Consider the following 26,481-nt stretch of genomic DNA (forward strand, 5'->3'; position numbering starts at 1 on the left):
TAAACGAGAACGGAAAAACAAAAGAAGACCCCGAGAGAAAGAGATGAAAAAGAAAACCACTGAAAAAAAAAGAGTATGCCAAGTCTAGTGGGCGAGGAAGAAGGAACAAGATCCCTTGCAGCTCAACATTCCAATCTCACTGACACTGACACAATACATGCGCATCAAGTTTTTTAATTGCGATTCCGCTGGCGCAGCACAAGCGGAGCGGATGATCAGGGCAGCCAACGACAGCGACACGTCCGTCAACAGCCGTACAGTCAAGCACGTACAGCCAAGGGCGCCACTCATCGCTTGCGCTTCTTGTTCTTGTCCAGCGCGACCGCCAGCGCCGACTCGATCGGCGCAGGCGGAAGCAGACCAATGCCCGTCATGCCGTTGGTCGGGATCGGCACAGGCGTTTGGATGGGCGCAGCAGCCATGGGCGGCGCCGGGACATCGTCCTTCTTGATCGGCACGCCCATGTGGCGTCCGTAGCGGCCCTTGCGGCCATTGCCCTCGTCTTCGCTTATGCACTGGTCGGCCGAGAGCCCGGCGTCGCGGCAGCGGCCGCACGGCCGCTGGCGGTCGCAGCCCTTTTTGCTCTTGCGGCAGCGCTGGCAGCGGGGCTTAGTCGAGAGGTCGGGGTGCTCGTCCTCGCCGGGCATGAGCCCGGCCAGAGACGAGATGGACTGTTTGCGCGACGGCGGCAGCGACGACGGCGACATCTGCGCGCCTGCGAGAGCGTTGGCCATGGCGCCAGAGATGGAAGTGCTTATGGCGTTTTTCTTGGGCTTGGCCATGGCACCCAGCACCTTGGAGACTTTGGGTGTTTTGACTACCCCTTTTACCTTGGGTGCGCCCATGGTCTTGGGCTTGGGCAAGGCCGGGGCAGAAATCTTGGTGGGCGATGGCATGGGGGCGCAGTTGACAAAGCCGCTGTCATTTTCAGTCGAAGGAACAAGGTGATTCCCAACGGCGCTGTTCATAGGCTTGCTAGCACCGACTTCATCTAGACGCTGCCGGCGGGCAGGCGGCTGGCCGCTATCGGCGTCGCTCTCGTAGTCACTGGTGGCGCCGGTTGATGACATGTGGTCGGCCTGTTCACTATAGGTTTCATCCTGGGTAGAGGCAGAAGTGCGAGCGTTGGACACATTGGAGATGTTGGAGACATCGCCAAGGCGCATGAGCTGCATGGCCACATCTTTGTCTTCGTCAGAGATACAACTCCCGACAGTGGGGTCAGGCGTAGGCACCATGCCATTTGGCGTGCCATGTTGGCCATAGAGCGAGTGGTTTGCAGTCTTGGTATCGGCGGACGGGGTACCATAAAAGTTGGGCCCATAGCCGTAACTCTGGGGGGATTGTAGGGGCCGGGTATTGGTAAAGGGATTCTGGCTTCCGGTCGAGAAGGAGATGGAGTTGCGATGCGAATCCATGCGACGAGTGGGGGAAACGGAAGAATTGGACGGCGCAGCAGGCATTTGAGGAGGCGCAAAGAGCGGCAGTTCCTGAAAGGCCGGCGGGGGTAAGATGTTAGCTCCAGAAACGGCAGAATTCGGAGTGAGTGGGGAGGGTATATAGAGGTGGAGAGGGAGGGTATAGAGATGGAGAGACAGAGAGAGAATTCGGTCCATGAGCCTAAAAAAAAAAAAGAAAAAAAGAAAAAAAGAAAAAAGAAACCGGTGGTCCTTGGCCCTTGGTGGTTTGATATTGTGCTCAAACATGGCCAAATATGGTCGGCATACTGCATTGGCGGGGAAAACAACAACATACCGAGCTCTCAAACTTTGCTTTGCGACGGCGGCCGCCTTCCACTATGTTGTCAAGACTGATTTCAGTGTTGCCAATTTGGTCTTTGGCCTTGGTGGACGTGGAAGCGTCCCCGCTGCTGTAGCCGTCATAGTCGGGGTTTTGGCTGTGGTTAGTCCGGGTCAACGAGTAGCGGGAAGCACCTTTTTTCGTGCCGGCAGAGCGGTTGGTCGCGGCCGAGCCACTGCGTCGGCTCCGGGAAGCCGGCGAGTTGCTGCGAGACAGGTTTTGGCCAGGCTCGAGGTGCGCAGGGGGCTGGAGGGGGAACCTTTCGGAGCCATAGTACTCTGTGCCCTGATGGTAGGGGCCATAATGGGGAGGCTCTTCAATCACGCGCACATATACGACCATGTTGTGCTTGAAATTCTCAAAGCTGGCAATCAGCGTATTGCCTTGTTCGTCTTCAAAGCTGACGCCTTTTGACCCGGTGGGGCCCGAGTACAAGCCATAGAAGTTCTTGACGGTGGTCACGATTGACTCGGTGGCATCGTGGGGATAGATCTGGACCCTCATGGGCAGGCGCGCACGGTATTGCGGGCCATCGTTCATCAGGAGCTCAAAGGCGACGCTCTTGGATGGTGCGCGCGGCGATGGCATATTATGGGTGGAGGTATTGGGAGGCTGGTGTTCCATGCCAATGGGGGAGAGCTCGGGAGAATCCATGGCAGCAAGCCTGGGTGGGCAATCAGCGAGCGAGGCAGTCGGGCAAGAGCGGGAGGAGGAGGACGGGTGGTGCGAGGCCGAGGCCGTGGCCGTGGCAGCCAAGGCTTGGAGCGAGGATGAGTCGGGGGGTTGATTGGCGCTGCTGGGGAGCGAGCAAGCAGAAGCCATAAGAAATCAGAAGCAGGCCGGGGCAGCTTCGAAGCCCGTGGCACAGCAGGCAGTGGTGAGGGGAGGAGAGACACGGACGGCCGAGACTGGCAGCGACTGGCTGCGATAAAGAGATATTTGGTATGGGTATCGACAGCGGGATGCGGCGTGGACGGCGTCGAGGGGGAGAAGCGCACACGCGGGCGTTGACTGCCAGGGGACGGTGTCGTGAGCGAGAGCGAGAGCGAGAGCGAGAGCGAGGGCGAGGGTGATCTAGCAGCAAGGGCCGGGTCGGCGGTTAGCAAGCGGCTCGGAATTGACAGCTGGAGCGGTGCCAGGCATTGCCAGCGGGTGTGCGAAAGAGACGGGAGCCCGGCGGCAGAGCCGGCGATGTTGTTGGCGTTGGCGTCGCCCATTGCCGACGGGTGAGCGACGAGCCAGCCCAGCGCTTGCTTCGCTCGACCAAGAGCAGAGCCCGTGGCCGTGGCAGACGGCGAAGCAGAGCGAGGCGCTGGGCCGGATTCTGGACGGCGGCCGGGTCGCCAGCCGAGGGGATGGCAGCGAGACTTACCAGGAGCCTGGTTTGGTGGTTTGCGATGATCGGGCCGGCGGTGGGAGCGTGGCCATGGAAGCGGAGAGCGTACGATGGGAAGGGAAAAAAATGAGGAGTCCGCGGACGATGGGGATGGAAAGTGGCTTTGGGGGGGCCATGCCTGCATGCTTCAGCAAAGCGATGTTTTCGCCGGTGGGCGTTACAGGGCACCACAGTGGTAGAGAAAAGCGGGCTGGCGGGTGTCTGGGGCGCCGTTCCAGGGCGGGCAGCGCTGTGGCTGCTGTGCTTTTAGGGCCCGCAGGCGCTGAAGCAGGGCGCTGCTGGGCTGGGGCAGGGCGGGCCTGGCGGTCTTTGCAAGATGCGCCTGCCAGAATGGATTTCGCAGGCAAGAAACAAGCTTTGTGTGGCCCTTTTGGGGCTAGAAGTGGGACGGTGCGCGCACTGTCTTTTGGCCCATTAGGCGCAAAAAGTGCGACAAACTTCCCGGCGGCCAGCTTCCAAAAGAACACGGCGGCAGATGGCGCGGCCCCGGGTGGCAAGTGCCGTGAAGCCGGGCAGCCAGTGCGGCTCTACGGATTCGCCGGCTCTATGCGATCAAAACTATGTACATTTGACGCTGTTTTTGCCCGGGCGATGGCGGTCTACGGAGTCTTGACTACGGCGCAGTTTCTTCACCTGGGCCTGGATGGAAAGCGCAAACAGCTACAGTGCAGGCGTTTTAGCGGTTGCACGGCGAAAAGGCCTGGGCAGCTGGGGCCTGGGGAGTTGGCTTGTAGAGCCTTAGCGCCTGGCAGTCAGGTAGCAGGTAGGCTTAGGGCCCGGAGACAATGAGACGAGCCGCGATACATTGAATACAGATGAACAGATGAGATGCAGGCACTTGTAGAGGCCACAGGACTCGCCCCCGTGCGTGTCTGTCCCATAGCGCATGCATCCGCCACGCTGGAGCCGTTCAATGCTGGCCAGGTTCAAATGCGACAGCGGCGAGCAGTGAGCAGCAGCGTTGGCGAGAGGGGGAGCAAGAAGAAAAGACCTTTCTAGGGCACAGGAACGAAATGACGGGCCACAGCGACCCCAGCGCGGCACAAAAAACCCTAGGCACAAAGCGAGAGCGAGCGCCAGAGACAAGACTGGACAGCTGATGGGCCGGTTTCTGGCGGGCCGGCGGGCTGGCAGGCGCAGGCGGAGAGAAAGGGATGCCATGCGTTGAGCGGTGTATGTACAATGTACTTTACCAGCTTTTTAGCATTGGCGGAGAGCAAATAGGCACTGGGTACCGGGTGAAAAGGCAAAGACAGGCTCTTCGTTAACTATCACGTAGCCAAGTACCTATGGTTCCATGTTATAGCCAGGTACCAATGTACGGGTCGACCGAGTGCGAATCCGCAGACTGCGACAATGCGCTCCGGCTGGCGCTGCGACGCAGCTCGAGTCAGGACGACGCCGTCAAGAGCGAGCCAGGGCCAATAGTCGCTCGCGCGTCCTTGTGGTCGTCTTCGTGTTTGTCTGCGGGCGGGCGCCGACCTGTACTTGGACCAGCGGCAAAGAAGCCAGCCACTCGAATCTCGGGCTTCCCAGACGCTGGCCCGGCTCCTGGACTGGACGAGCTTCGCCCTCGCCCTCGCTCTCGCTCTCGCTCTCGCCCTCGCCCTTTCTCCCTCGCCAGCCAGCATCTTGCGCCATCCTTCCTTCACCCCTCCTCGTGCTGCTTATCCACCTTGCCTTGGGTCCCAAGCGTCCAGACCACGCCGAGAAGACGCCAACCCAGCCTAACCAAACCCCAACCCCAACCGCTATCACTACAGATATTACTGCTGGCTGGCCTCTTCTCCGTCCGGCCTTTTACCGTGCCGGCAGACGCGGCTCTGCGTGGGAGTGGGATTGAGTCTGGATGACAAGAGAGATTTGTTCTGCTACTCTCTGTATCTCTCTCTCTCTCTCTCTCTCTCAAATCCTAATCTCCATCCTCGCCTTCGCCACTACTTTAGAAACAGGCGCACGTCCATTGCAAAGCCCAAAAAGAAAAAGAGAAAAAAAACCACCACCCACCCTATCAAGTGCCGTCTTCCTTGTCAGCCGCCCGTCCTCTCCACCATGTGTGCTGATATATGTGTATCTAGTTCCATATCTTGCTTCCTCTCTTCTTTATCGCCCACTTGTCCGCTCCACCGCCTTTCCTGGATGCAGGTCTCTCCTTCTCCTTCTCCTCCTCCTCTCTCTCCTCCTCCCCCTCATCGCCGTGGTCTCTGCTCTCAAAGCCCTCTCTCTCTCTATCTCCCAGCTTCGTAGTGGACCTCTACCATCCCAACTTGTCTTGCCTTCTGTCAACCATTGCAGATCAGCTATCTCTCTACTCTCTTCGGGCTTGCCCTGACTCGCCTGGGTTTGCAAGTATCAAGGTCCCCCCTGCTGTCCTCGAACCCCCGTCAGTCTATATAAAAACTGTCTCTCGCCGACCACCCAACCACTAAAACCTGCATGCATGCATCACACATTCGACCATGTAGTCAGCCCAATGGGCTTGTTTCTGTCTGTCTGTCCACTCACTCAATCGGTCCCTTGCCCTCGAGGTGCGTGTGAGCTGGCAACCTGCAATCCTGCTGTGCGTTGAAATTAGACTCCATGTATAATGGGTGTACTAACTAGTTAATATTGGCACATAACTAGCCAAGTGCCATATCACCACATCCACATCCACATCCACATCCACATCCACATCCACATCCACCCACACAATTCTGATACACCTAGTTTCTCGCTCATCATCAATGTCATGGCAGGCCGTCGCGGCCCAGGCTTGAGACAAAGTCTGGCACATAGCGCTTATGCCGCAAGCACCACCCCAGTCCAGCCCGAGTGCTAATAAAGATCCAGATCCAACTATGTATGTATGTACATTCATACGCACGCACGCACGCACACATGTTCTGGTCCATCAATTCCCCGACACTCGTCGTAAAATCACGCACCTTGATTCTCAAATCAACGTCATAACCACCATATTCCTTTGTGTCTTTGTGCGGCGGGCTGCACGTGCGCAGAATAACCATAACCCTACAGCAAAAGTGTCCACGGCTGGGTATTTGCCCCTGTACATGTGTACATACATAATTACCTACATAAACAAGTCCTTAGTTATGCAAAACCGGCTCCGTCCACATCCACACCAGCCAGCCCTAATGACCCTGCTTGGGTTCTTCGTAACCGCACCAAGCTTGATTTGATCTCTCCACCTGGACAAGACCTCTCTCCCGCGGCACTGATGATGATTTTCCGTCTCAGGGAAAAACCCCAACCTCCCTTAAGAACAAGGGAACTGGACTGGACTGGGCGTTTGATTGGATTGTTAGAGCACTGGATGATTGGCTAGGGCACTGACTATCGTTACAGCCCAACCCACAATGTGGCGTTTCCTTGCAGTGCGCCACATATACAAAGGAATGCGCCACAAAGTGAGGTAACACACATAGTTAGCTTGACATGTGCAGCCGACGAACGTGACGTGACCACCACCATCAATCAATCAACCCAGAGATACACCTGACCACACACGCTTCGTCGTTTTTTCAACTTGCCCTTGAGCGGGGGAGGAGGAGAGATTTTCTTCTTCTTTTTTTTTTTTTTTCTTTTTTTTCTCCTGGCACAAACCAATGGTCGATTGTGTTCTGTGTGGTTCCATCAGCCATCGGATGTGTGTGTGCTTGGCTTGGGCCCTGCCTGCATGCATGCTGCATGTACTCTAGTATGTATGTACATACATACGTCCATGTATTCCATCATAGCTAACCAGCTATAGTTAGTCGCCCAAATAGTTCGCTATACATAGTTGCGCTCTACAAGTACATACTCTGTCCAGTCTGTGCCACCCACGAGGCGCAACACAAGCCCAAAATTCAACCATAATTATCCCTACCCTACTCCATGTGATGGAACGCACGAAACCGCTGTGGCCACTGCACATGAGCATTTTGGGAAGCATGTCATGCAGCCAGATGAGCTTGAGGTTCCCCTCATTCACGGCATCGCAGACAAGTAACCAAGTAGCTGACTAATGACAATACTAGTCTAGTTATTACATAGCCAACTAGTCAACCAGTCACTCCATGCTGTGGATTACTACCCATGCATCTACCCGAACCACCGGCCCCGATATATGCATACCAGACGTCCTGCGGACAACCTACACACACGTCCATCGCCAACACCAGACGGCCAGCCAGACCTGAGCGCTACCTCTACAAGACACTGCCAGTCCTGCTTCAGCTTGTACACACGCTCGCAAGAATCCAGTCCCATCCCCATGCTCCCTCCCGGTCCCAGAGCACCTGACCAGCAAACACGGCAGCCAACCCAGATTGTATCGTGCCGATGCCACCACACAAAGTCGCAGGAGCATGAGCATCTGCGCGTCATAGATCTCGGGCGCGCATCTCGTCTGCCTACAAACATGAAATAAAACTAGTCAACTAGTTAGTTAGTTACCGCAGTATGTACACATGTATGTGCAAGCATCCTTGCGCAGCGGCGCCGCGAGAGGTTACGTTGTATTAGGCTGGAAAAAAAATTGTTTTCTCGTGTCAGCCAAGATGCAGCACGGAGATCAGGTAGGTATATATCGAGCGGGAGAGCAAAAGAGATCGTGCGATGCGCAATACACATCCGCCTTAGTCTGCGCCCCGAGCCTCGAACCAAGTCTCTCGAGTCAGCCGTATCCAACGCTGCATCGCAGCCCCAGCTCACGATCCCCAAGGTCTCTATATATCCACATACGTCCATGTCGTTGCCGTAGTACCATCCATATATATATGTGCCGACCCAGACCCAGACCCCTCAAAGTCTCAGCCAGCCTCCCCCAGAATTCAAGACGAAACCTGAGATGAGATCCTGCGCACACGCGCACTGGTCACCACCACCAGACGCGCAAGAAGCTAGGTCAGGCCAGGCCAGGCCGCGGTGGAACAGACGGCCTTTTGAAACCCCGTGATGCCTTTGCAAACGTCGCTGCTAACCAGAGAGAGAGTCGTGGACCATAGACCACGGGGACGGGATTATCATATTTCAAGGTCCATAGACTAAAACAGACACACGTGAGACAACACTGCGAGCAAACAAGAAACCACAAAGGGAATCAACCACAGCCAATTTTCAAATTATGAGAGACAAAAGAAATTCAGAACAAACAAACGAAATAAAAAGAAAAGGGGGGATAGGGAGGGGGAGAGTCCAAGCTATGTACAAGTACAATCTCTCAGCGAGAACCATTAAGTCCTCATGTCCATGGGCTGTCATGGAATAACAAGTGTGCACTCCAAAAGAGAGCTGGCCGTGGCGGTATTAAAGAAAAGAACATCTCAATTCATTGCCTGGTTATTTAGAACGTCGACCTCAACGAAGGACGAGAAGACTTGGCCTAATCCAGACGCCGGCTCACGCACCAAAATAACCATCTCAGCCAAGATAAAAAAACGAGAGATGGAGAAAACAAGAGAGAGAGATAGACAAGAAAAATGAAGACGTGGGAAGAACTAAAAAAAAAAGAAAACAATGCCCTGTAAGTAACTCCGACGCCGTGCGAAACCCAGATCAAGCAAAAGCCACGAGAATATGATAAAGCATTAGCTGCAGTCTTCAAAGTGATGATGCCGCTCACCGACCCAGTGACATGGGAGGACATGGTCCAGATCCAGGAACAATAGCAAGACCAATAGCCAAAGCCCCATGCTTTCCGAATTGCTGTGGAAAGAACTAGGAGACTAAAAAGAAGCCACCCAAACACCGCAATATTGAAGACCGCGCCTTGTAAACAACCCGACCCAGTCGTAGTGAAGAAGAAAAATAGTCCAGCCGGTCCTCCTGTTGAGGGTTATGCCTCACAAATGCAATTAGTGCTGAAGATGAGTGTGAAGCAATCAGTCAATCAACAACTAATTGCAGTCATGACAGACGAAAGGGTATCGAGAAACTGGAGCTGCCAGTTTATACAAGATCATCGACACAGACAGAGGGGTTCGCGATGCGGAAGTGGCGCATGTTGGCCTTGGCCCAGTTGCGGGAGATGATGGAAGCTAGGCAAGTGTTAGTGTGCGAAGGCAAGATGAGGTAGCAATGACACTTACCCTTTAGGAACTTCTTGCAAGCGTACTTGCGGAAGAAGGCTTCGTGGGTAGTAGGGCGGACCATGTAGTCAACCATGGTGGAAACAATGGGCTCGATTTCCTCTTCAGAGTAGCCAGCGTAGAATGCCAAGGTCTCGTCCTATTGAATAAATTAGCATGAGTTATTGCGATATGACAAGACGATATCTACTTACCCATTCGCCGCGATCCAGGATCAGGCGGGCGAGGTACATGGCACCAGCAGCCAGCAAACTGCCAGGGTAGCCAATCAGGCGATGATCCAGGATGCTGATCTCCATGAGGTATTTGCCGATGGTGCGAGCCTCAATGTCGTAGTTGTCGGCCTTGGAAATGCGACGCAGGAAGTTCATGGGATTGGGGTAGCTCATGTTGTAATCAAGAGTAGCCAGAATAGCACGCTCCGCACTGAGAATCTCCTCCTCTGTGAAGCCGCCCTCGGCAAGCTCGCGGAAGCTTGACACTGAAGGGGAGATGATCTCTTCGTATTTGGCGGCAATGAACATGGCAGTCATACCAACCAGCTGGAGGCGCTCGAGGTGAACAGTCTTTTGGGACATGAAACGGTCGGCAATGTTGATGGCGAGGAACAGGGTCTCGGGCAGCAGATGGAAGCGCGTGTGAACTTCTACTAGCCAGTCCACAAGAATAGCTCTGGTCTTCCACTCAAGGTCATCCTGGACGTCCATGTAGTCGGGGTGGGGGAGGGTATCGGGCTCGATCTCGCGCAGGTATTCGAAAATGTCGTTTGCGTACTCGGCGACCATGAGCGGGTCATCGAAATCGTCGTCATCAAGGTTCCGAACACCCTTGGGGTAAACGGTCTTCTTCTCGGCGACGACCTCCCGGATGGGATCGACAGTGGGTTGTGGGACAGCGACAGCGGCCTTGTTGCCCTTCTCGTTCTCGACGGTGATGCGTTTACGTGAAGGTTGCTCGTCGATGAGAGCTTCGCTGGCGGCGCTGGCTAACGCCTTGCGCTTCTGGACACCAGAGTTGGTAGTAGTGCGCTTCAACTCGATCGTCTGCTTCTTCTCCTTGGTAACACCGTTGGTGCGGGCCGATGTACTCCGTGTGGACATGCGGGTCGTCTGAGTGGTGGCCTTGGAGACCAAGCCACCCTTCTTTTTGCCCTCGACGACGTCGCCCTTGCCCATGTTGCTGACATCACCCAGTGCCGCACGCTTGCGAGGGATTCCTGATCCGTTGGCGGCCTTCTTAGTCTGCAGGCCCTTGGCCATGGGGTCGGCGGTCAAGGCGGAGGCCTTGGCACGCGCTATCGCGTTGACGGCAGCCGCGTTGTCATTTTCATTTGAGAGCATACGTCTCGACACGATCTCGCTCTGTATCAAAGCACGTCAATTAGATATCACAGTCGCAGTTTATCCGGGGGGCTGGTGTAGACATACAGGAGCCATTTAGTCGGTGATTGTGGATATTATTAGATGAATTCGGTGCTGTATCTTTTGCGGCTGTACACTCGATGTTAGCACATGTCTGAGAGAAAGCAGGCGACTGACCGCTGGATGGATGGCGAAATCACCGAGGGGTGTTTCGCCTCGATGAAATGAGGTGGTGTGTGACAGTATGGAGCACTAAAAACGCGAGACGCGTCGAGGGAGAGGGGGAGGCAAAAAAAAGTGTCGACAGGTACACACAAGACTGGATGAGACTGCTCTGCAAGTGAAGCGGATTACAAAGGCAGACGAGGAGGTATCGTAGGGCTGGTAGGTAGTCGTATACAAAGTAGGCTGCCCTTGGAAAGTGGGAGCAGGAGAGGCTGAGAAAAGAGCGTGCGACAAAAAGCAAAGTGAAAAAATGGGGGAGAAAAGGAGAGGAAGAATGCAAGAGGCAAAGAACGAAGGATATCACGCTTGATAAAACAAACAAAGACCGATGACAGAACAAAGAGTCTAGTCTCAATGCTAAAGATGGGACAAGGCGGTGTTGTGACGGGGAAGTTGAAAGGACAGAAGAGAAGGTGTTTATGTTGAAAGGAAAGCCGCCGCGGCAGTGGAGACTTTTTCTAATCTGGAAGGCACAGCGCGTCCGGGAGTACCCAAGTACCTTTTTTTTCACGCACGTACTCTTGGGGCGTGTCTTGGCTGCTTCGAGCGCGCCTATGGGGTATTAATTTCTGCTGGCGAGTGATTATGTCAGCCGTCGCCGTCGCAACACGCAGCGGGAGCAAGGCGGGCAGCGGGTCGAAGCAAAACAAAGACGCTGCAGGTTTTTGGGCTGTTTGAGGGCAAGACGGCGGCTTTCGACGAGTCGCTCGCAGCAGGCGAAGCAGCACTCGCAGAACAGAGCAGAGACGTACCGGTAGAAGAGACAAAGGGCGGTAGAGAGCTACAAGTTAACGAGAGAACGAGCCGTGGGTGGAGGCCTGGGCAGCACAAGTAGGTCGGGCGGATAGATGGTCGGTGAAGAAGAGGAAGAAAAGAAACCAAGATGGAGCGGGATGATGGTAGTTAAGTTGCAGGCTCGCAGGTCGAGGGAGACAAAGAAAGATGTTCGGACATGCCTCTCCATGGGTACGCGATCAAAAATGGCAAATCAACAGTGACAACCGCAGAGCAACGGGCCTCTGATTGGCTGGTCGGCGGCCACAAGCCCCAGTCGCGACTTAAGTGGGCCGCTTACTCTCGCGGGTGTCTAGCGCGGCAACCACGCCACAGTAGGTGTGGCTGAGACTTCATTTCTGCCATGGCGCCCAAGAACGTGGCGTTAAGGGTTCCACCCCAGCCTGAGCCTGGACCCTCGACGGCAAATTTGTCGAGAAAGCCGCGATACCGCCCGTGTGAATCGAGCCTCGAGCCCGCCCGCCCGTCCCCGAGCCCACCACGAACCGCCCGTTCTCCCGCTGCTCTGTCACACGCCCGCAGAATTCTGCGCCTTTTTGCTCTCGGTCATCCACCCTGGAGCTGCGGGTCTTGCCGACGTCGAGGGCCTACCAGCCCAGCTGTCCTTAGTTTCCCAGCCGGGACATTCTTTGTGTGCGTCATAAAGCTGGGACTCTGCCATGCTCTGCATACACATCTAACGCCCGATCCCTTCCAGTCCGTAACCCTTTTCTCTGGCCGCCGCCCTGACACCTGCCGCCAATTGGAGCTTCGCCAAGCTTCACCATGATTGTCCCCCGCGTCTCTTTTGCGCTGGGCCAGCTCGCCCGCTTCGCGGCGGCTCCCCGGAGCCCCGCCCTGGCCCGTCTATACTCCTCTGCTGCCGCGATTCAGCAAACCGAGACCGCCTCGACGACGACACCACCAACCTCGGAGCAGGCGCCCGCAACACGCTCGACCAAGGAGAGCGCCTTCATGCGCACTTACAAGCCCACGTCGCCTGGTATCAGACATTTAAAACGCCCCATCAACGACCACCTCTGGAAGGGTCGGCCGTATCTGCCGCTTACATTCCCCAAGAAGGGACACGGCAAGGGAGGCCGCAACAACACTGGCAGAGTCACTGTCCGCCACCGCGGTGGTGGCGCCAAGCGCCGCATCAGAACTGTTGACTTTGACCGGTGGCGCCCTGGTCCGCACACCGTCGATCGCATTGAGCACGACCCTGGTCGCAGCGGCCATATTGCTCTGATTACTGAAAAGGCAACTGGCCGCAAGTCATACATTATCGCTGCCGAGGGAATGCGGGCCGGCGACGTGGTGCAAAGCTACCGCTCGGGCATCCCGCAGGACCTGCTGGACGAAATGGGTGGTGTCATCGACCCTGGTATTTTGGCAGCAAAGACAACCTTCCGAGGAAACTGTCTCCCTGTGCACCTGATTCCTGTGGGAACCATGGTGTACTGCATTGGTTCCTTTGGCAAGGGCCCAGCCAAGTTCTGCCGCAGCGCTGGAACTCACGCTACCCTGGTGTCTAAGGAGGAAGAGACGCGCGAAGACGGTACCAAGGTCATGACTGGTAAATACGTCAACGTGCAACTACAGAGCGGTGAAATCCGCAGGGTAAGCAAAGACGCGTGCGCCACTATTGGGCGTGTTAGCAACCCTCACCACCAGTTCCGCCAGCTGGGAAAGGCTGGTCGTAGCAGATGGCTCAATATCCGCCCGACCGTCCGTGGTGTGGCCATGAACAGAGGTAAGACAGTCGGCGTTCCTGAGAGGTGCCTGTCTCACAATCTTGGATAATGTTTGCTGACCAAGGGTGTTTTTTTTTCCTGCAGTTGACCATCCCCACGGTGGTGGTCGTGGAAAGTCGAAGAGTAACCGTAACCCTACCTCGCCATGGGGCACTCCTGTACGTCCATCCCTCGATTCGCTATGTTTCCTTCTTTTGCTCGTCGCTTCTAACATCCCCAATAGGCCAAAGGTGGTTACAAGACCCGCCACAAGAAGTTCAACAAGTGGGTTGTCACTCCTCGTGTCCGCAACATGGGTAAGAGAAGGGACAAGGCTTCGGATGCCTAAAGGAGCGTTGGATAAAATTATCGACATAAAGCATCAGCCAGCCCATGTTTTGGTGTTTGGGCTCTTGAAATTCGTGTACCAGTATCTTGGGAAGACGCCTAAACCTTGTTACAATCTTCCGTGTACAACATCAATGAGACTTGGTCTTGACTTTGAAAGACTTGCAATGCATTACCAGCACTGCTTGACTAGACTGATCCCCCATGTGCCATCGACTAAAGAAAGCGCGACAAGACCCGCGCTGGAATTCGCAACAAAGGCTTTGAAATGCACCCGCTACACTAGCACACTTACACTAGCTATGTTGTGTCCCTGAACTGACGCATTTCTACCGCCGAGATGCCCATTGTACATTGTCCTCCCTGGCGGCACATCAGCTTGCTAGCCGTAACTTTTACGTCGGAAGCCGGGCCGGAGGCATGCAGGGCGGTCTTTTTGGGACTTCGGTGCATTGTAGACGGCGAGGAAGATTATTACCTAGCAACACGCAAGGCTACAGTCAAAGCCGTCAGTTGAGCATAGGGGTTTCTATTCTTGCATTTGTTACTTGTATGAAACCCATGAGCGTAGGGTTGGTTGTCTCTGCGACTGTGTGTAACGTGAGTATTTGTACTACTTTGGAGTTGAGACACATTTTGTACAGATGAAGTACATGAAAAGAGACGATTCTACAAGGTTGCCACATAAAGAGACAATACAGTTAATCTGAGAAAAAAAGTTGCATTATTTTTCAAGCTCATAAAAGCCATGTTGTAGAGTACAGCCATAGAACCATCCACGCCTCAAGCGTAATATACTCCAACCAGCGGAGGTCGACATAACAACGTGACGTCTTCAGAAGGGAGCGTGGTGAAACAAATAAAGAAAAAGGAAAAGAAAAGTCGCTTAAATGAACGTAAGAATGAATATCATGACAATGGCCAGAGACCGCGTTAACGTAGAGCCGTGAGCATGTGGCAGGGGGAGTTGTGCCACGAAAAAAAAAGGAGGAAAAGAGAAAGAAATAAAGAGGAACCAGTCAATAGGCTGAACACCTCGTCTTCCACCAGGGAGAAATATTAAGAAAAAAAAAGAAGTAAAGAAAAGGTGTGAAGAAAATAAAGAAAAAGAAAACATTATGAAATAAGAGAGCGTGGGGTGCGTCGTCTTTAGAACGGGAAGGGCTGCACACGGTTCTCCATGCGCTCCTCCATGCCGCCCCAGTAGACAATGGGGCGCGGCTCGAGCAGGCCCAGCTCTGAGCCAAAGACACGGCGCTCAGCCTCCATGTTGACAATCGACGGCTGGCGGAACATGACGCTGTTGATGGTGTCGACGGGCGAGCTAGTGGCCGAGTTCATGGAAGAGGTAGTGGCGATGCTCGACGTGGACGACGACGAGGAGTGGCGGCGGAACGAGGTGCGCAGAGCCGAGGTGTTCAGCTTGGCGGTGAGAGAGTGGAAGCGGGAGTTCTGCATGGTGGCGGTGGAAAGAGAAGCAAAGTAGAGAAGGGATGTAAAGTGAAGATGAGAGATGGAGTCCGAATGTGGTGATGGTGAGAGTCGTGCACGTAATCTCGAACTACCAGCGCTCGCTCTGCTTATATAGAAGTCTGGTTCTGTAAGAAGCTCTGTATTATAGACTCCCTGGCGTTGACACGGCGATGTATCCCTGAAAAACACAAAGAGGGAGAGGAATGCGATGAAATGAGAAAGGCCTTGGTTCAAATATGTATTGGACAAAGAGAACAAGGAGCAGACTAGCAACAGCAAGCAAGAAAAGGAATGGACCAAGCGCAAAGAGAACACTGAACTCTTTTGGATGGTATGCAATAGGACTAGATGGCTTTTGTTGGCAGGACAAAAGCAGCGACTAGGAAGAGGAGAGAATAAAAAAAAAGAGAGGGCAATAAAGATTATTATAGTAGAAACGATGGACGAGTTCACCAGGAGCAGGCCGTGAGTAGAGAAGAGAGAAAGAAACGAAGAAGAAGCTGTAGAGTGTGAGTGTTGAGGGTGAAGAGAAGAGCCGTGATGGAGAGATTCGAGGCCGCGGGCTGCTGCTTGTTATAGGCAACAGCGGCGAGGAGAGATGCACTGGATGCTTCAGGGGTGTGTAGATTAAGCAGAAGCACATGGCCTCCCAGGTTCCCAGGGTCAGCAGGGCATCTTCCGGGTCCTCTGCCATCCGGAAGTCGGAAACAATGACGATGCTGGCCGTCGGACACAGACTAACCCTAGCGTCTGGGCTGCGCCCTGTGTCCAGGCCGTCGACTCCCTGTTTCCGGAAGCCAAGGCATGACTGACATCAGGAAGTGTGGGCTTGTTTGGTTTTGGCTCCCAAGCTTGCAAAACACTCTTCTGACAGCACCCCAACGGCCAGGCCAGAGCCGGGCCCTGTCAGAAGGCAGGATTTGAGCTTGAGCGCGGACGTTTTGTTTGTATTGCACATGTGTGATCGTCATTGCAGCAGCAGCGACCACACGACCGTGACCCTGTTCCCAAAAGGGCAAAAGCTTCAAGGAGACGAACCGAGGAGGAGGGGGGAGGCACTGGGCAGAGCGAAAGACACGGAAAAGGTTTATGCAGAAACAAGCTTTGCCAAGATGGTTTCTCCTATGCAGGGGAGCCCTCGCCGGCGCGGATGTACACTGCAAAAGAAGAAAAAAGAAGGTTTGGCTGGGGCAGAGAGGCCCTCGGATATGCCGATACGGGACAGCCACGGGGGTCAGGCCGCCGGGTGTGCAGGCCAGGCCAGGAGGGAAAATACACGCCTGGACAGGCCTGCGGAAAGGGAGGCGATGCCAGTGCGCGCGCTTCTTTCCGCGCCGGGGAGGGGCTGCTGGCCTCTGGTCCGGCATCTGCAAGTTCTCCACGACACGGGCGGAGATGTCCTGCCCTCGTGCTCTCTCTCTTTCTCTCTCGCCATTCCATCCCGTCCCTGCCTGCTGTCACCTCTGGCTGCGCCGTTTCAAGCTGTCTTCCCAAGCCCTCCATCCCCTCGGCCTCCCAATCTCTCGCCAGCCAAGCAAAGCCAAAGTTCCTGATACCAAGCTACGGGCGGCATGAAGCAGCAGTCCTTGAGCACAGAGGAAACACAAAACAAGCTTTTCCCAAGCCTGTCTATTTCCGGCCTAGTGCCGCCGAGGCTGCCCTCGCTGGTGAAGCACCCCCGGGCCTCTTCTGTCAAGGGTTTCTGTGACTTAAGCTTTTTTTTTCATGCGCCTTCACCCTGTTCCTTGTTTGCCGGGCGCGTCAAAGCCAGGGCCACAGCCAGGGGGGACCCCTCTTCCTCACCCTTCTCCCCTCATCGAGGAAACCGGACTTCGCTCGGGAGGTCAAGAATATGGCAAGAGTCTCTTCGGAGGCTTCCAACCCTAACCCCAATAAACTCGCATAACCTGAAGGAAGGAGAAGCGCCCTGTCAGCCGATATTTGGCACCGACAACAGCCAAAATTGACACGCGGCGTCAGGCACGAATTTTCGCTGCGGACTTGGTGTATTTCTCTTGTACCACGCTGTGCCGTCTTTTGTACCACTTGGGGCGTTCCTGCAGAACTGAGATTCTCACGACGGCTCACCTGCTTAAACTCTCTCAGACTTGCTCGCTGCAATTTCCGGCGCTCCTCGACCCTCAGTGCTGCCCGTTTCACGCTCAAACCCGCTGTGCGATCTGACTTGGCCGGTATTCCAAAGCACACATCCTCACATCACACACGAAAAAAAAAAAAAACACCCAAAAAAAGAGCCCCCCCCCCAGACAACGTCAAAGCGGCCCATCCGCAGGCCGGCTGCTACATACTCGCAACTCACTTGGTCGCTTTACCTAACAGGAACCCGACGGGCAGCACAGCGCAGCGCATACACTTCCGCAGTCTTCAGTGCCACCATCCGCTGCAGCGGCGATCAACCTACATGTGACATGGCCGACATGAAACCAGACTACACCAGGGTTGACTTGCCTCGCTTTCGTGCTTGATCACAGGCGTAACCCAGCCAGCCCGAAACATCGCTACCGGCCCTGTCTGTTTTTTTTTTCTCCTTTTCTCCATTTAACTGTATTTGCTTGCTTTTTTTGGGGGCTCCCCCCATCTGCAATGCTACGGAAAATGACACTAAAATACATACGAGCACAACCAGACGCTCAAAATGCCTGTATCGAAGAAAAAAGAACAAAGGTCCTCGGGACCAACAACGGCTCACGTCTGGTACCGAAGCCCACAGGTACATACTGTCATCAACTCAGGCACCATAAATAGCCTGCAGACAGGAAGAAAAGGGGATTAAGAAAGGAACAGAAAAAAGAGAGAGAGACACACACATAGAGAAAGGAGCCGGGGGGGGGGGGGGGGACGAAGGAGCTCCGCCAAAGTCCAGAAGCCTGCCAAAACACAAAGGAGACAAGCTTGTCTCTCGTTGGTTTCTTCGGGGTATTAACTTGGGGCTTGACCAGTATCGTGTGCCATCTCGTTGTGAAACGTGAAACTTGTTTGTCGGAGGAGCGATAAGGGACTGGCTGGAGAGAGAGAGAGAGAGAGAGACTAGTGGAATTGCGAGCACAAGACCGTCATCGTCAAAGGCTTGGTGATGTCGCGATGGGTCCGACCAGACCGGACCGTATTGATGGACAAGACAACCAGGGGTTTCAAGGCAAGGACAAAAGTTTATGGTAGGAAAAGTATACGAGACTCAGAAACGCTGACCAAGAACCTAGTGTATATTAAGCAAAAGAGCAAAACGCCAGGCCCAGACCAAGAATGGACGTGAGCATGTAGGCCATCGGCTATCTAGAAAGGAGACAGAAAAAGAGAGAGAGAACCAAGAAAGAAAAGAAAAACGAATGATGATGGGAAAAGAACACAAACACACTTCTTGAAGTATAACCAACAAAATAAATCTTTAGGGGCCCCCCTCCTCCCCCCAAAAAACCACACAGAATGACAAAAAGAAAAAAACAAGGGGGAGGAAGCAAAGGACGGAAGAAAAACTATGACAAAATGGTACCACAAAGATGCAGAGGTACATGACCAACGATGATGAAACAACAGCAGCAAAACAAAACAGGAAAAGAAGTAAAAAAGGAAAAATGAACCAAGAAACAAGAAGATTCGGGGCAGGCATCAACAAGGGCTGCTGCTACTCATGCATTAGCTCAGCGACGGCCGCTGCGAGACTGGTTCCGCCGGATCGTCGTCGACCGTCTCAGACTCTCGATCCAGACCGACTCGTCCAGCATGTCCTGCACCGCCGACGAGTTGTTGACAGCCGTCATGCGGCGATCGCCCGCCGACGGGCGCGTCTCGCGGACATTGAACGTAAACGACCCGCCGCCGCCCGGGCCCGTGGCAAACTGCCCGCCTGGGCCCGTCGGGCTGTTGGCCGAGCCGGCGCGCGGGAGGCTGAGCGGGTGCTGCGATGTGTCGAGGTGCAGGCCCGCCAGGCCGCCGTTCCACGTGCGCCGGCTGTCGGCGTCGTAGGCGATGTCGCCCGAGGGGCTGAGCGGGTTAGCGGCGGACGGAGCGGCGCCGCCGGGCGCGTGGATCGACGACGAGCGCTGGCTGCCGCCGCCGACAGCCAAGGTAGGGCTGTTGGAGATGGTGCTGGACACGCCGTCCTTGCTTTGCAGGCCGTCGGCATCCTCGGTGCGCGCGGCGTTGGCGTCCTGGTCAATGTGGATGGCGGGCAGGGCGGGGACGGTGCCCATGCGGGCTGCGCGCTTCATCTCGAGGTGGCGCTTGAACTTGCGGGACCAGTAGAGCATGTTGAAGAAGCCGACGACGACGCGGCGGCGGACCTCTTCTTCGACGCGCTGCAGACGGGCGCGGCGGCGGAGGAACTCTTCCAGGCGCAGACTCTTGCTCTCGCTAATGATCTTGTAATGAGCAAGAATCATGAGAACCGAAGTGAACGAGATGCCCTTGTCAGGATCGGCGGCAACCATGACTTCCTCAAAGAAGATGTTGAAGCGGCGACGACGGCGGCGAATCTCCTCGACATCAAGCTGCGACAGCCGCGTGTTGAGACGCTCGAGGTTGATCTCGGGCTTGGACTGGCTAATGTTGCCAAACGCGGCGTGCTGGGGGTCGGCCGAGGTGTCGCGAATGTCCTCGAGAATCTGGCCGACCGAGTCCTCGTGGGGGTAGACACGCATCTCAAAGACGCCAGACAGCTCGCCCAAAAGACGAGGGAACTGCTCCTTGGTGATGAATCCGGTTCCATGGGGGTCGATGGAGCGCCATGCCTGCTTGAAACGGCGAATCTCCTCGCGCTCCAGCAGAGCCAGGCCGTTGGCCTTTTGGTACACGTAGGCAAAACTCTCGCAGATGAGCGACACAAACAGCGAGATGAAGATGTACATGCTGAGGATGTTCCACGACACAAACAGGAAGCGGGCCCAGGGCTTGCTGCCGCAGTCACTGTCAAAGAACTTGGGCTCGTCAACACACAGGGGCGGCACAATGTCAGCCAGATCCTCCATGACCTGGTTCCATCCTTCTCCCATACTGACACGGAACAGCATGATGAGAGCGTTGGGGACGTTGCGGAAGTTGATGTTGCTGCTAGTTCTCTCACCCCAGCGCGTCAAACTAAAGGCCTGGGTAAAGGCAATGGCATACATGAGGAAGAAGATGAACCATGTGGCCAGGAGATTGATAATGGCAGAGAAACTAGCCGAGGCCGTCTTGAACAGCTGGTGCAGGGCGTTGTTGCGGGGAATAAGCAGGAGGACAATGGCGACCAAGAAGCCCTTGTGCAGCTGAACATAGGTGTCGGACTCGGTGCTGCTGATGAGGAGGGCGGACGTGGTGATGAAACTGCCGGCAACCACAAACAAGGAGTAAATGTCCCACGAGCTGCGGCGGAAGCGCGTCCAGCCAAGACCAAGGATACGGATGGCAATGTTGACGACATACAGGGCCGAGAAGATCATGAAGATGATGTCACGGCCAATGGTCCACGACTCGGGCTCCTGGTAGTACTCGGTCATGAGCAGGATGAGGTGCATGACCAGGATGGTGGTGATGAAGGTGTACCAGACACCGCGCTTCTCAATGGAGCGCTTGTGGCACCATCTGCGCCAGGGCTTCTCGTGGTCGTTGAGCGGCGTTCTAGAAGGCGAGACCTGGCGCAGAATCTTGCGCAGCTCAAGCCACGACCGCTGCTCGGTGGTCAGGAAGGCAACGCCAGTTTGTTCAGTGTAGTTACGCATGAACACGGAGATGAATAGGGTGAGCACGAACACGGTCGACATGAGGTTGTAGATGACGAAGAAGAGGGCGTTACCAGGGCGGGTGCCAGAGATGGGCTGGAAGCCACGGTTGACGATGGAGGTGGTGGAGAAGGCCACGTCGATCCAACCCTCCTGACTGATAATTTGGAAGAGCGTAAACATGGAGGCGCCAAAGTTGTCAAAGTTGAAGTACGGGTTCTTGACGACACGGGGGGACAGCAGTTCCCAATCGTCTGCATATGGTGTATTGGAGTATTCACCAAAGCACTCGGAAAGCATGATGAGGCTGTCGTCGCCGTCGTTGCAGGCCAACAGCTTTCCGTTGAAGAGGGTCAGACCGTAGATGGCGAAGGGAATCAGCAGAGACATGGAGACAAAGGCGGCTCCCAAGATTTTCCAGGATCCCACAATGACTGAATGGAAGGTCTCACGGGCATCGTCACTGATGTTGAGCAGACGCAGAGCTCTCAGCGCCTTGAAGGCACCGACGGCACGCGAGACAGCTCCGTCGTTGGCAAAGATGGTCAAGATGTAGATCCAGAGGGTAATGAGCACAACACCGTCGACGAAGCCCCAGAAGCTGCGATAGTAGGCGTTGGGGGTCCAGAAGAAACCATCGGCAATGACCTTGATCACGGCTTCGAGGGTGAAGATGCCAGCAAACACGACATCGCACCAGGTGTACCACGGGCGTCCGGTAATATCATGGTCCTCCAAGTATTGGCGCTGGAAGAGAGGAGTGGCAACACAGGCAAGCAGAACCATGCCGACAATGCACATGTAGATGAAGAAGGAGAACGAGTACCAAGCGTACTTGTTGGGCTCACGGCCCTCGAAGCGCTCGCTACCACGACCAGCACCGACCATGGTCTGGCAGAGACGGCGAATGGGGTTCTTGGGGCTGAAGATGAAGAGCGAGTTGTTGTAGCGGGGGTAGCGAGCAATGTACTCGCGCTGGGCTCTCCGGCGGGCGTTGGTCGCCAGAACGGCTTGCTTGGCCATGGAACGGGGGTCGCTGCCTCCAAGGGTATCGTCGGCTGCGGGAGGGTCAAAGCGAATGTTGGAGTAGAAGGGGTTAGGCTCACGGCTGCTGAATAGGGAGACGACCTTGCCCCAGTAGGAAGAGAAAAAGCCAGGCTGAACATCACCACGGCTTCCACCAGAGAGGAAAGTAGTGGTAGCGGCGTTGAGGTGGCCAGCGCCAATGTTCTCCTCTGACTTGTTGTCGGTTTCGGCCAAGAACTCTTGGACGAGGGCATCTTTGAGAAGCATCTCCATGGTAGCCGGGCCGTAGTCGAGGGGGTCGCGGGCCTTGGGGCGGCGGCCAAGAGAGAAAATGGTAGCCAGGGAGATCTGGTGGGACTTGGACTGGCCGAGCTCCTTGCGCTGGAGGAAAGCCTTGACTTGCTCCAGTCGCTTTTCGTCCTCAGACACATCAAAGTTTTCCTGGATAACGGCAACGAACATGTTGATCATGATGAAAAAGGACAGGAAGAACCAACCGATGAAGAAGATGGCGCCAAAGACAGCCATGCTGGTGCCCTTGCCAACCGAGGTGACGTTGTAGAGAATAGTGGTCCAATCTTCACTAGACAGAATCTGATACATGCCGAGGAACGAGTTGTAGATGTCGGAGAAGGTGACGTCGAGGCCTTCGCCGTCAATCTCCTGGGGAATGGCGCCTCGGAAGAGCTGGACAGCGAAGATGGCCATGAAGAAGGTCATCATGTAGACAAAGAGGAACATGTTGGCGATACCGGAGGCATCACCCAAGACCAGCAGAATGAGCTTGCGGGTGATGGGGACAGCCAGAACGACGCGGTAAATACGCAGGATCTGGAAAACCGAAAGCCAGCCGTACAGGATTTCGTTGTTGTGGATGGGCGGCAGGAGGATGGCGGTGGTGACGACGGCCAGGACAAAGTCGAAGAGGTTGACATAGCTGCGGAAAAAGTGCTTGACGTTGGCGATGAAGCGGCAGAGAATCTCAATGTCCAGGGCAATAGTGACCACGATGACGATGTTGTCAATGGTGTTGGCTCGGGTCTCGGACATGGACCAGGTGCGGCAGGCTTGGGCGACGAGGTCGGCAACAATCAAACACACCCACAGCGGCTTGGTCTTTTCGTAGAGCTTCTGGAGCGGCGTGACGTGCCATGTCGGGGTCTCGCTGGCCTCGGTCTGCAAGTCCTGCTTGCTGGAGAAGGCACTGCCCTGGTTCTCGGCGCGGATAACTTGGAAGGCCGACGTGATGACGGCAATGACCAGGTTGGTCAGCCAGAGCATCATGATGACGATACCGCCTACGAAGAAGAGGGCGGCGGCCAGGTAGTCGGAGTTGGTGGTCCAGTACATGAAGTCGGCAAAGGTGTTGGCACTCATGACGATGAAGACCAGCTCCATGGAGTTGAACAGGTTGTCGAAGTTGACGGTGCCGTTGTGGGGGTTGCTTTGCTGGAGGCAGTACGAGCCGCGAGGGCAGAGGAAGCCTTTGCCCTTTTTGATGCCGTTTTTTAGGTCGTCCAAGCTGTCGCCGCTCTCAGAGTAGACCCACGGCATGGTCTGGCCGGTGGTGTTGTCGAGATGGCCACCACAAAAGGTGAACTCGTTGGCGTAGGTTGCCGACATGTTGTGGGGGTCCAGGGGGTCAATCCAGACACAGTGGCGCATCAGACTAGACTTGAAGCTCTGCACGCCAATGATGGCAAAGAGGATCCAGAAGAAGACGAGCAGGAAGACGACGCGCACAAGCAGTGGGGCGGCCTTTTTCAAGCTGCGCAGGATGATGGCGGTGCCGTTGGTAATGGCGGCAAGACGCAGGATGCGCAGGCAACTGAGCATGCGGAAGATGTAGATATCGTGGCGGTTTTCGTTGCCAGTGACGCTCAGCGAAAAGGACAGCCAGAAGGACATGACGGCGACAAAGTCGAGGCGGTTGAAGCCGTGGCGCAGAAAGGCGCGGCGCGCCAGCTGCCACCGCTTCTGGTCTTCCTTGGACGCGTTGTCGGCCAGGGTGGTGAAGGTGCGGAGCAGCGGCGGCGGGGCCTGCGACGTGCGGAAGGCCTTGCCCTTGTGGCTTTCGGGCTGGAAGAAGGTGGTGTACTTGTCGATCATGTTGGCTCTGACGCCGCGCTGGCGATCGATGGTGCTGTACTCGGCGGCGTTGAGGATGAAGCCAGAGACAATCACGTGGGCAGCCATTTCGAGCGACCAGATGCTGAAGAGCACGAGATAGGCCCAGTCCATGCGGCTCTCGCCCCAGAACTGCGGGCGGCCGCGGCCCTCGTCGAAGACGCTGGGCGCGGCATCGACGGTCAGCAGAATCAGCTGGATGATGATGGACAGCAGAAGCAGGATCTCGGTGATGGGCTTGACCAGGATGGTGCACAGGCCCTTGCGGATGGGGTTTTCGGGGCCGAAGATGCCCAGACTTCTGCCCTTGAGAGGGTTCGGCATGGGCACGGTGGCGTCGGACACGGGCACGGCCTCTTCGAACGGGTTGCCGAGCTTCTCCTTAGGCGAGTTGGAGTACATTTGCGAGACGTAGGCGCTCTCCAGGGCCAGCGGCGACATGACGGGCGAGACGTGGGGGCTGGTGCGCTCGTCCTCGGACTGGGCGCGGGACTTGCGGTTCATGGAGCGCTGCTGCTCAACGACCTCAGCCTCGCCCGAGACGTTGACGACACGCTCGGACATGGCACGCATGACGGACGTGGCGCGCTGCAGGGCGCCGGTGGCCGAGGGCGAGCGCGAGCGGCGGCGCACGGAGCCGCTCGGTGTCAGCGAGTTGCCGAAGCCGGTGTGGCGGTTGGGGCGCAGGGCGTCGTTAGCCGACAGCATGGGGCCCTTGACGGGGCTGTTGGTGTAGCTGGAAACAGTGTGGAAGCTGTCGCGGCGCATCGAGTCGGCGGGCGAGCGGGGGTGCAGCTTGGAGGAGGCGGCGGCCGTGCCGTCGATCGGCTGGACGCGCGAGGTCAGGGGGATGGCGTCCGACTCGAGCGGGTCGTCGTAGTAGCGGCCGGACTCGTTGTAGACGGCCGAGTCGGGCGACCCGGACCGGGACTGCTTGATGTTGGGCGGGAGGGCAAACGAGACGGCGGCGGCATCTACGGGCGACTGGCCGTCGGTGGCCAGGTGCGACTTTTTGCCGGCCGGCGTCGACCACGAGGTTGTCAGCGGCGGCACTGGCGGCGTGCGGTGGGCGCGCGGGCTGCCGGCGGTGGCGACATTCTGCAGCTGGGGGTAGGGATAGTCGGAGAAGGGCTTCTGGGCGAGCCCTGAGGGGCCGGCCGACTGGGCAGGCGACGGGTGCTTGCTGCTCGAGGCCACGGGCTGGCCAGCGGCCGGACGGTCCGGCGTTGCGGGCCGGGGCTGGGCCATGTGGGCGGCCACAGGGTCGCGGTCCATGGCGGGCGGGGCGGCGAGTTAGGGTTGGCGGGTGGCTAGCCAGTCACGCGGGCCCATCAAGGTAAGGAGGACGCCGGGCGGGAGAGGAGGCGGAGGCGGAAGACGGCGGGGGGGGAGAGCAAAGGCAAAGCGGGCGATGGTGTTGACGAGAACAAATCGAAACGACGAGAGGACGAGAAAAAAACAACTATGGCTGGACAGGCATGGTGCAATTTAAGGGCGGCGCAATCTGTACGGCATATCACAGGTTAGCTGGATGCCCCGTCTCATGTTTTCTCGGTGGGCACTTGGATAGGGACGAGGTTGGCCTATGCCGATACGAACAGGCCCTGGGGCCCTGAGCGGGGCGGAAGGGCCAAGTGCAATCCAGTCTACAGAGAACTCACAATCCAAGCAGGGCGAGCGGGCAGCAGACGATGAGAGAAGAGAGCGAGAGCGAGAGCGAGGGCGGGATCAGGGCGTGGATGGTCAAGACGGCAGACTGCGCCCGGTTATATGGAGAAGAGCAAAGGGCAGAGACAAAAAGCGCTTCTGGAAGAAATCAGTCGGCCAGCGAGTGAATGGAGAATGGAGAGGGCAAAGGAAACAAGAGCCGCAGAAGCTGGAGCTGGGCGAGAAGAGAAGAGAGAGAATCCAGGGCATAGCAGAAGAGAGAATCCAGGGCACAGCAAAAGCCAGAGTCCAGCGACCGGCAAAGGCCGCCCCCTCTGCAGGCAGCCCCGAAATGCTGCCAATATAGCGCTGGCCAGGCCTGTCAGTTAAAGCCGGGCCGCTATAAAAAAAATATAAAAAAAAGAGCAAAAAAACACAAGCACTGCCGCCTGCTCCAGCTGCTCCCTGTCGCTCGCGGGCCGTGCACGAGTATTTTTCATATCTTTTTCCTTCTTCTTTTCTTCAGAGATAGCAGCACGGCTCAGAGAAGAGAACAGGTGCAATAAATAAATGAAAAAAAAACAACGTGCTGACCAGGAAGACGGCGCCCGAGCTCCAAATATAGCCGACGGGTGGAATAGTAGGCGAGAGGACGGCAGAACGGAGTGTATTTATGTGGTTGGCTCAGTTGTGGTTAGTTCAGGGCCGGCCACTAGTGGCTGTCAGGGGTGCTTACAGGCGGAGGTGCTAGTGCTGACAGTGGCAAGAGTCCCCTGT

General features: G+C 56.0%; 5 protein-coding genes across 5 annotated transcripts; 1 reads left to right on the forward strand and 4 right to left on the reverse strand.

Annotated features, from left to right (window-relative positions):
* Window positions 1-287: 287 nt before the first annotated feature.
* On the reverse strand, window positions 288-2,454 carry BROUX77_003344 (uncharacterized protein; the record flags this gene model as incomplete). Its single annotated transcript, XM_073747985.1, has 2 exons — window positions 288-1,490; window positions 1,756-2,454. 2 exons carry the CDS (start codon window positions 2,452-2,454, stop codon window positions 288-290), a joined length of 1,902 nt encoding a protein of 633 aa, XP_073605769.1.
* A 6,676-nt stretch (window positions 2,455-9,130) lies between these two features.
* BROUX77_003345 (uncharacterized protein) lies at window positions 9,131-10,706 on the reverse strand (the record flags this gene model as incomplete). The annotated part of the gene is made up of 4 exons (XM_073747986.1): window positions 9,131-9,219; window positions 9,271-9,409; window positions 9,465-10,631; window positions 10,698-10,706. 4 exons carry the CDS (start codon window positions 10,704-10,706, stop codon window positions 9,131-9,133), a joined length of 1,404 nt encoding a protein of 467 aa, XP_073605770.1.
* A 1,710-nt stretch (window positions 10,707-12,416) lies between these two features.
* On the forward strand, window positions 12,417-13,715 carry BROUX77_003346 (uncharacterized protein; the record flags this gene model as incomplete). Its single annotated transcript, XM_073747987.1, has 3 exons — window positions 12,417-13,386; window positions 13,472-13,545; window positions 13,611-13,715. 3 exons carry the CDS (start codon window positions 12,417-12,419, stop codon window positions 13,713-13,715), a joined length of 1,149 nt encoding a protein of 382 aa, XP_073605771.1.
* Window positions 13,716-14,863: 1,148 nt separating this feature from the next.
* On the reverse strand, window positions 14,864-15,172 carry BROUX77_003347 (uncharacterized protein; the record flags this gene model as incomplete). The annotated part of the gene is made up of 1 exon (XM_073747988.1): window positions 14,864-15,172. The coding sequence occupies one exon, from the start codon at window positions 15,170-15,172 to the stop codon at window positions 14,864-14,866; it is 309 nt and encodes a 102-aa protein (XP_073605772.1).
* Window positions 15,173-18,846: 3,674 nt separating this feature from the next.
* Window positions 18,847-25,332, reverse strand: BROUX77_003348 (uncharacterized protein; the record flags this gene model as incomplete). The annotated part of the gene is made up of 1 exon (XM_073747990.1): window positions 18,847-25,332. The coding sequence occupies one exon, from the start codon at window positions 25,330-25,332 to the stop codon at window positions 18,847-18,849; it is 6,486 nt and encodes a 2,161-aa protein (XP_073605773.1).
* Between the last annotated feature and the right edge of the window lie 1,149 nt (window positions 25,333-26,481).

Source organism: Berkeleyomyces rouxiae (genome assembly GCF_048999995.1).
Source record: "Berkeleyomyces rouxiae strain 22BRR77 chromosome Unknown BrBRR77_ptg000003l, whole genome shotgun sequence".
NCBI lineage: Eukaryota > Fungi > Ascomycota > Sordariomycetes > Microascales > Ceratocystidaceae > Berkeleyomyces > Berkeleyomyces rouxiae.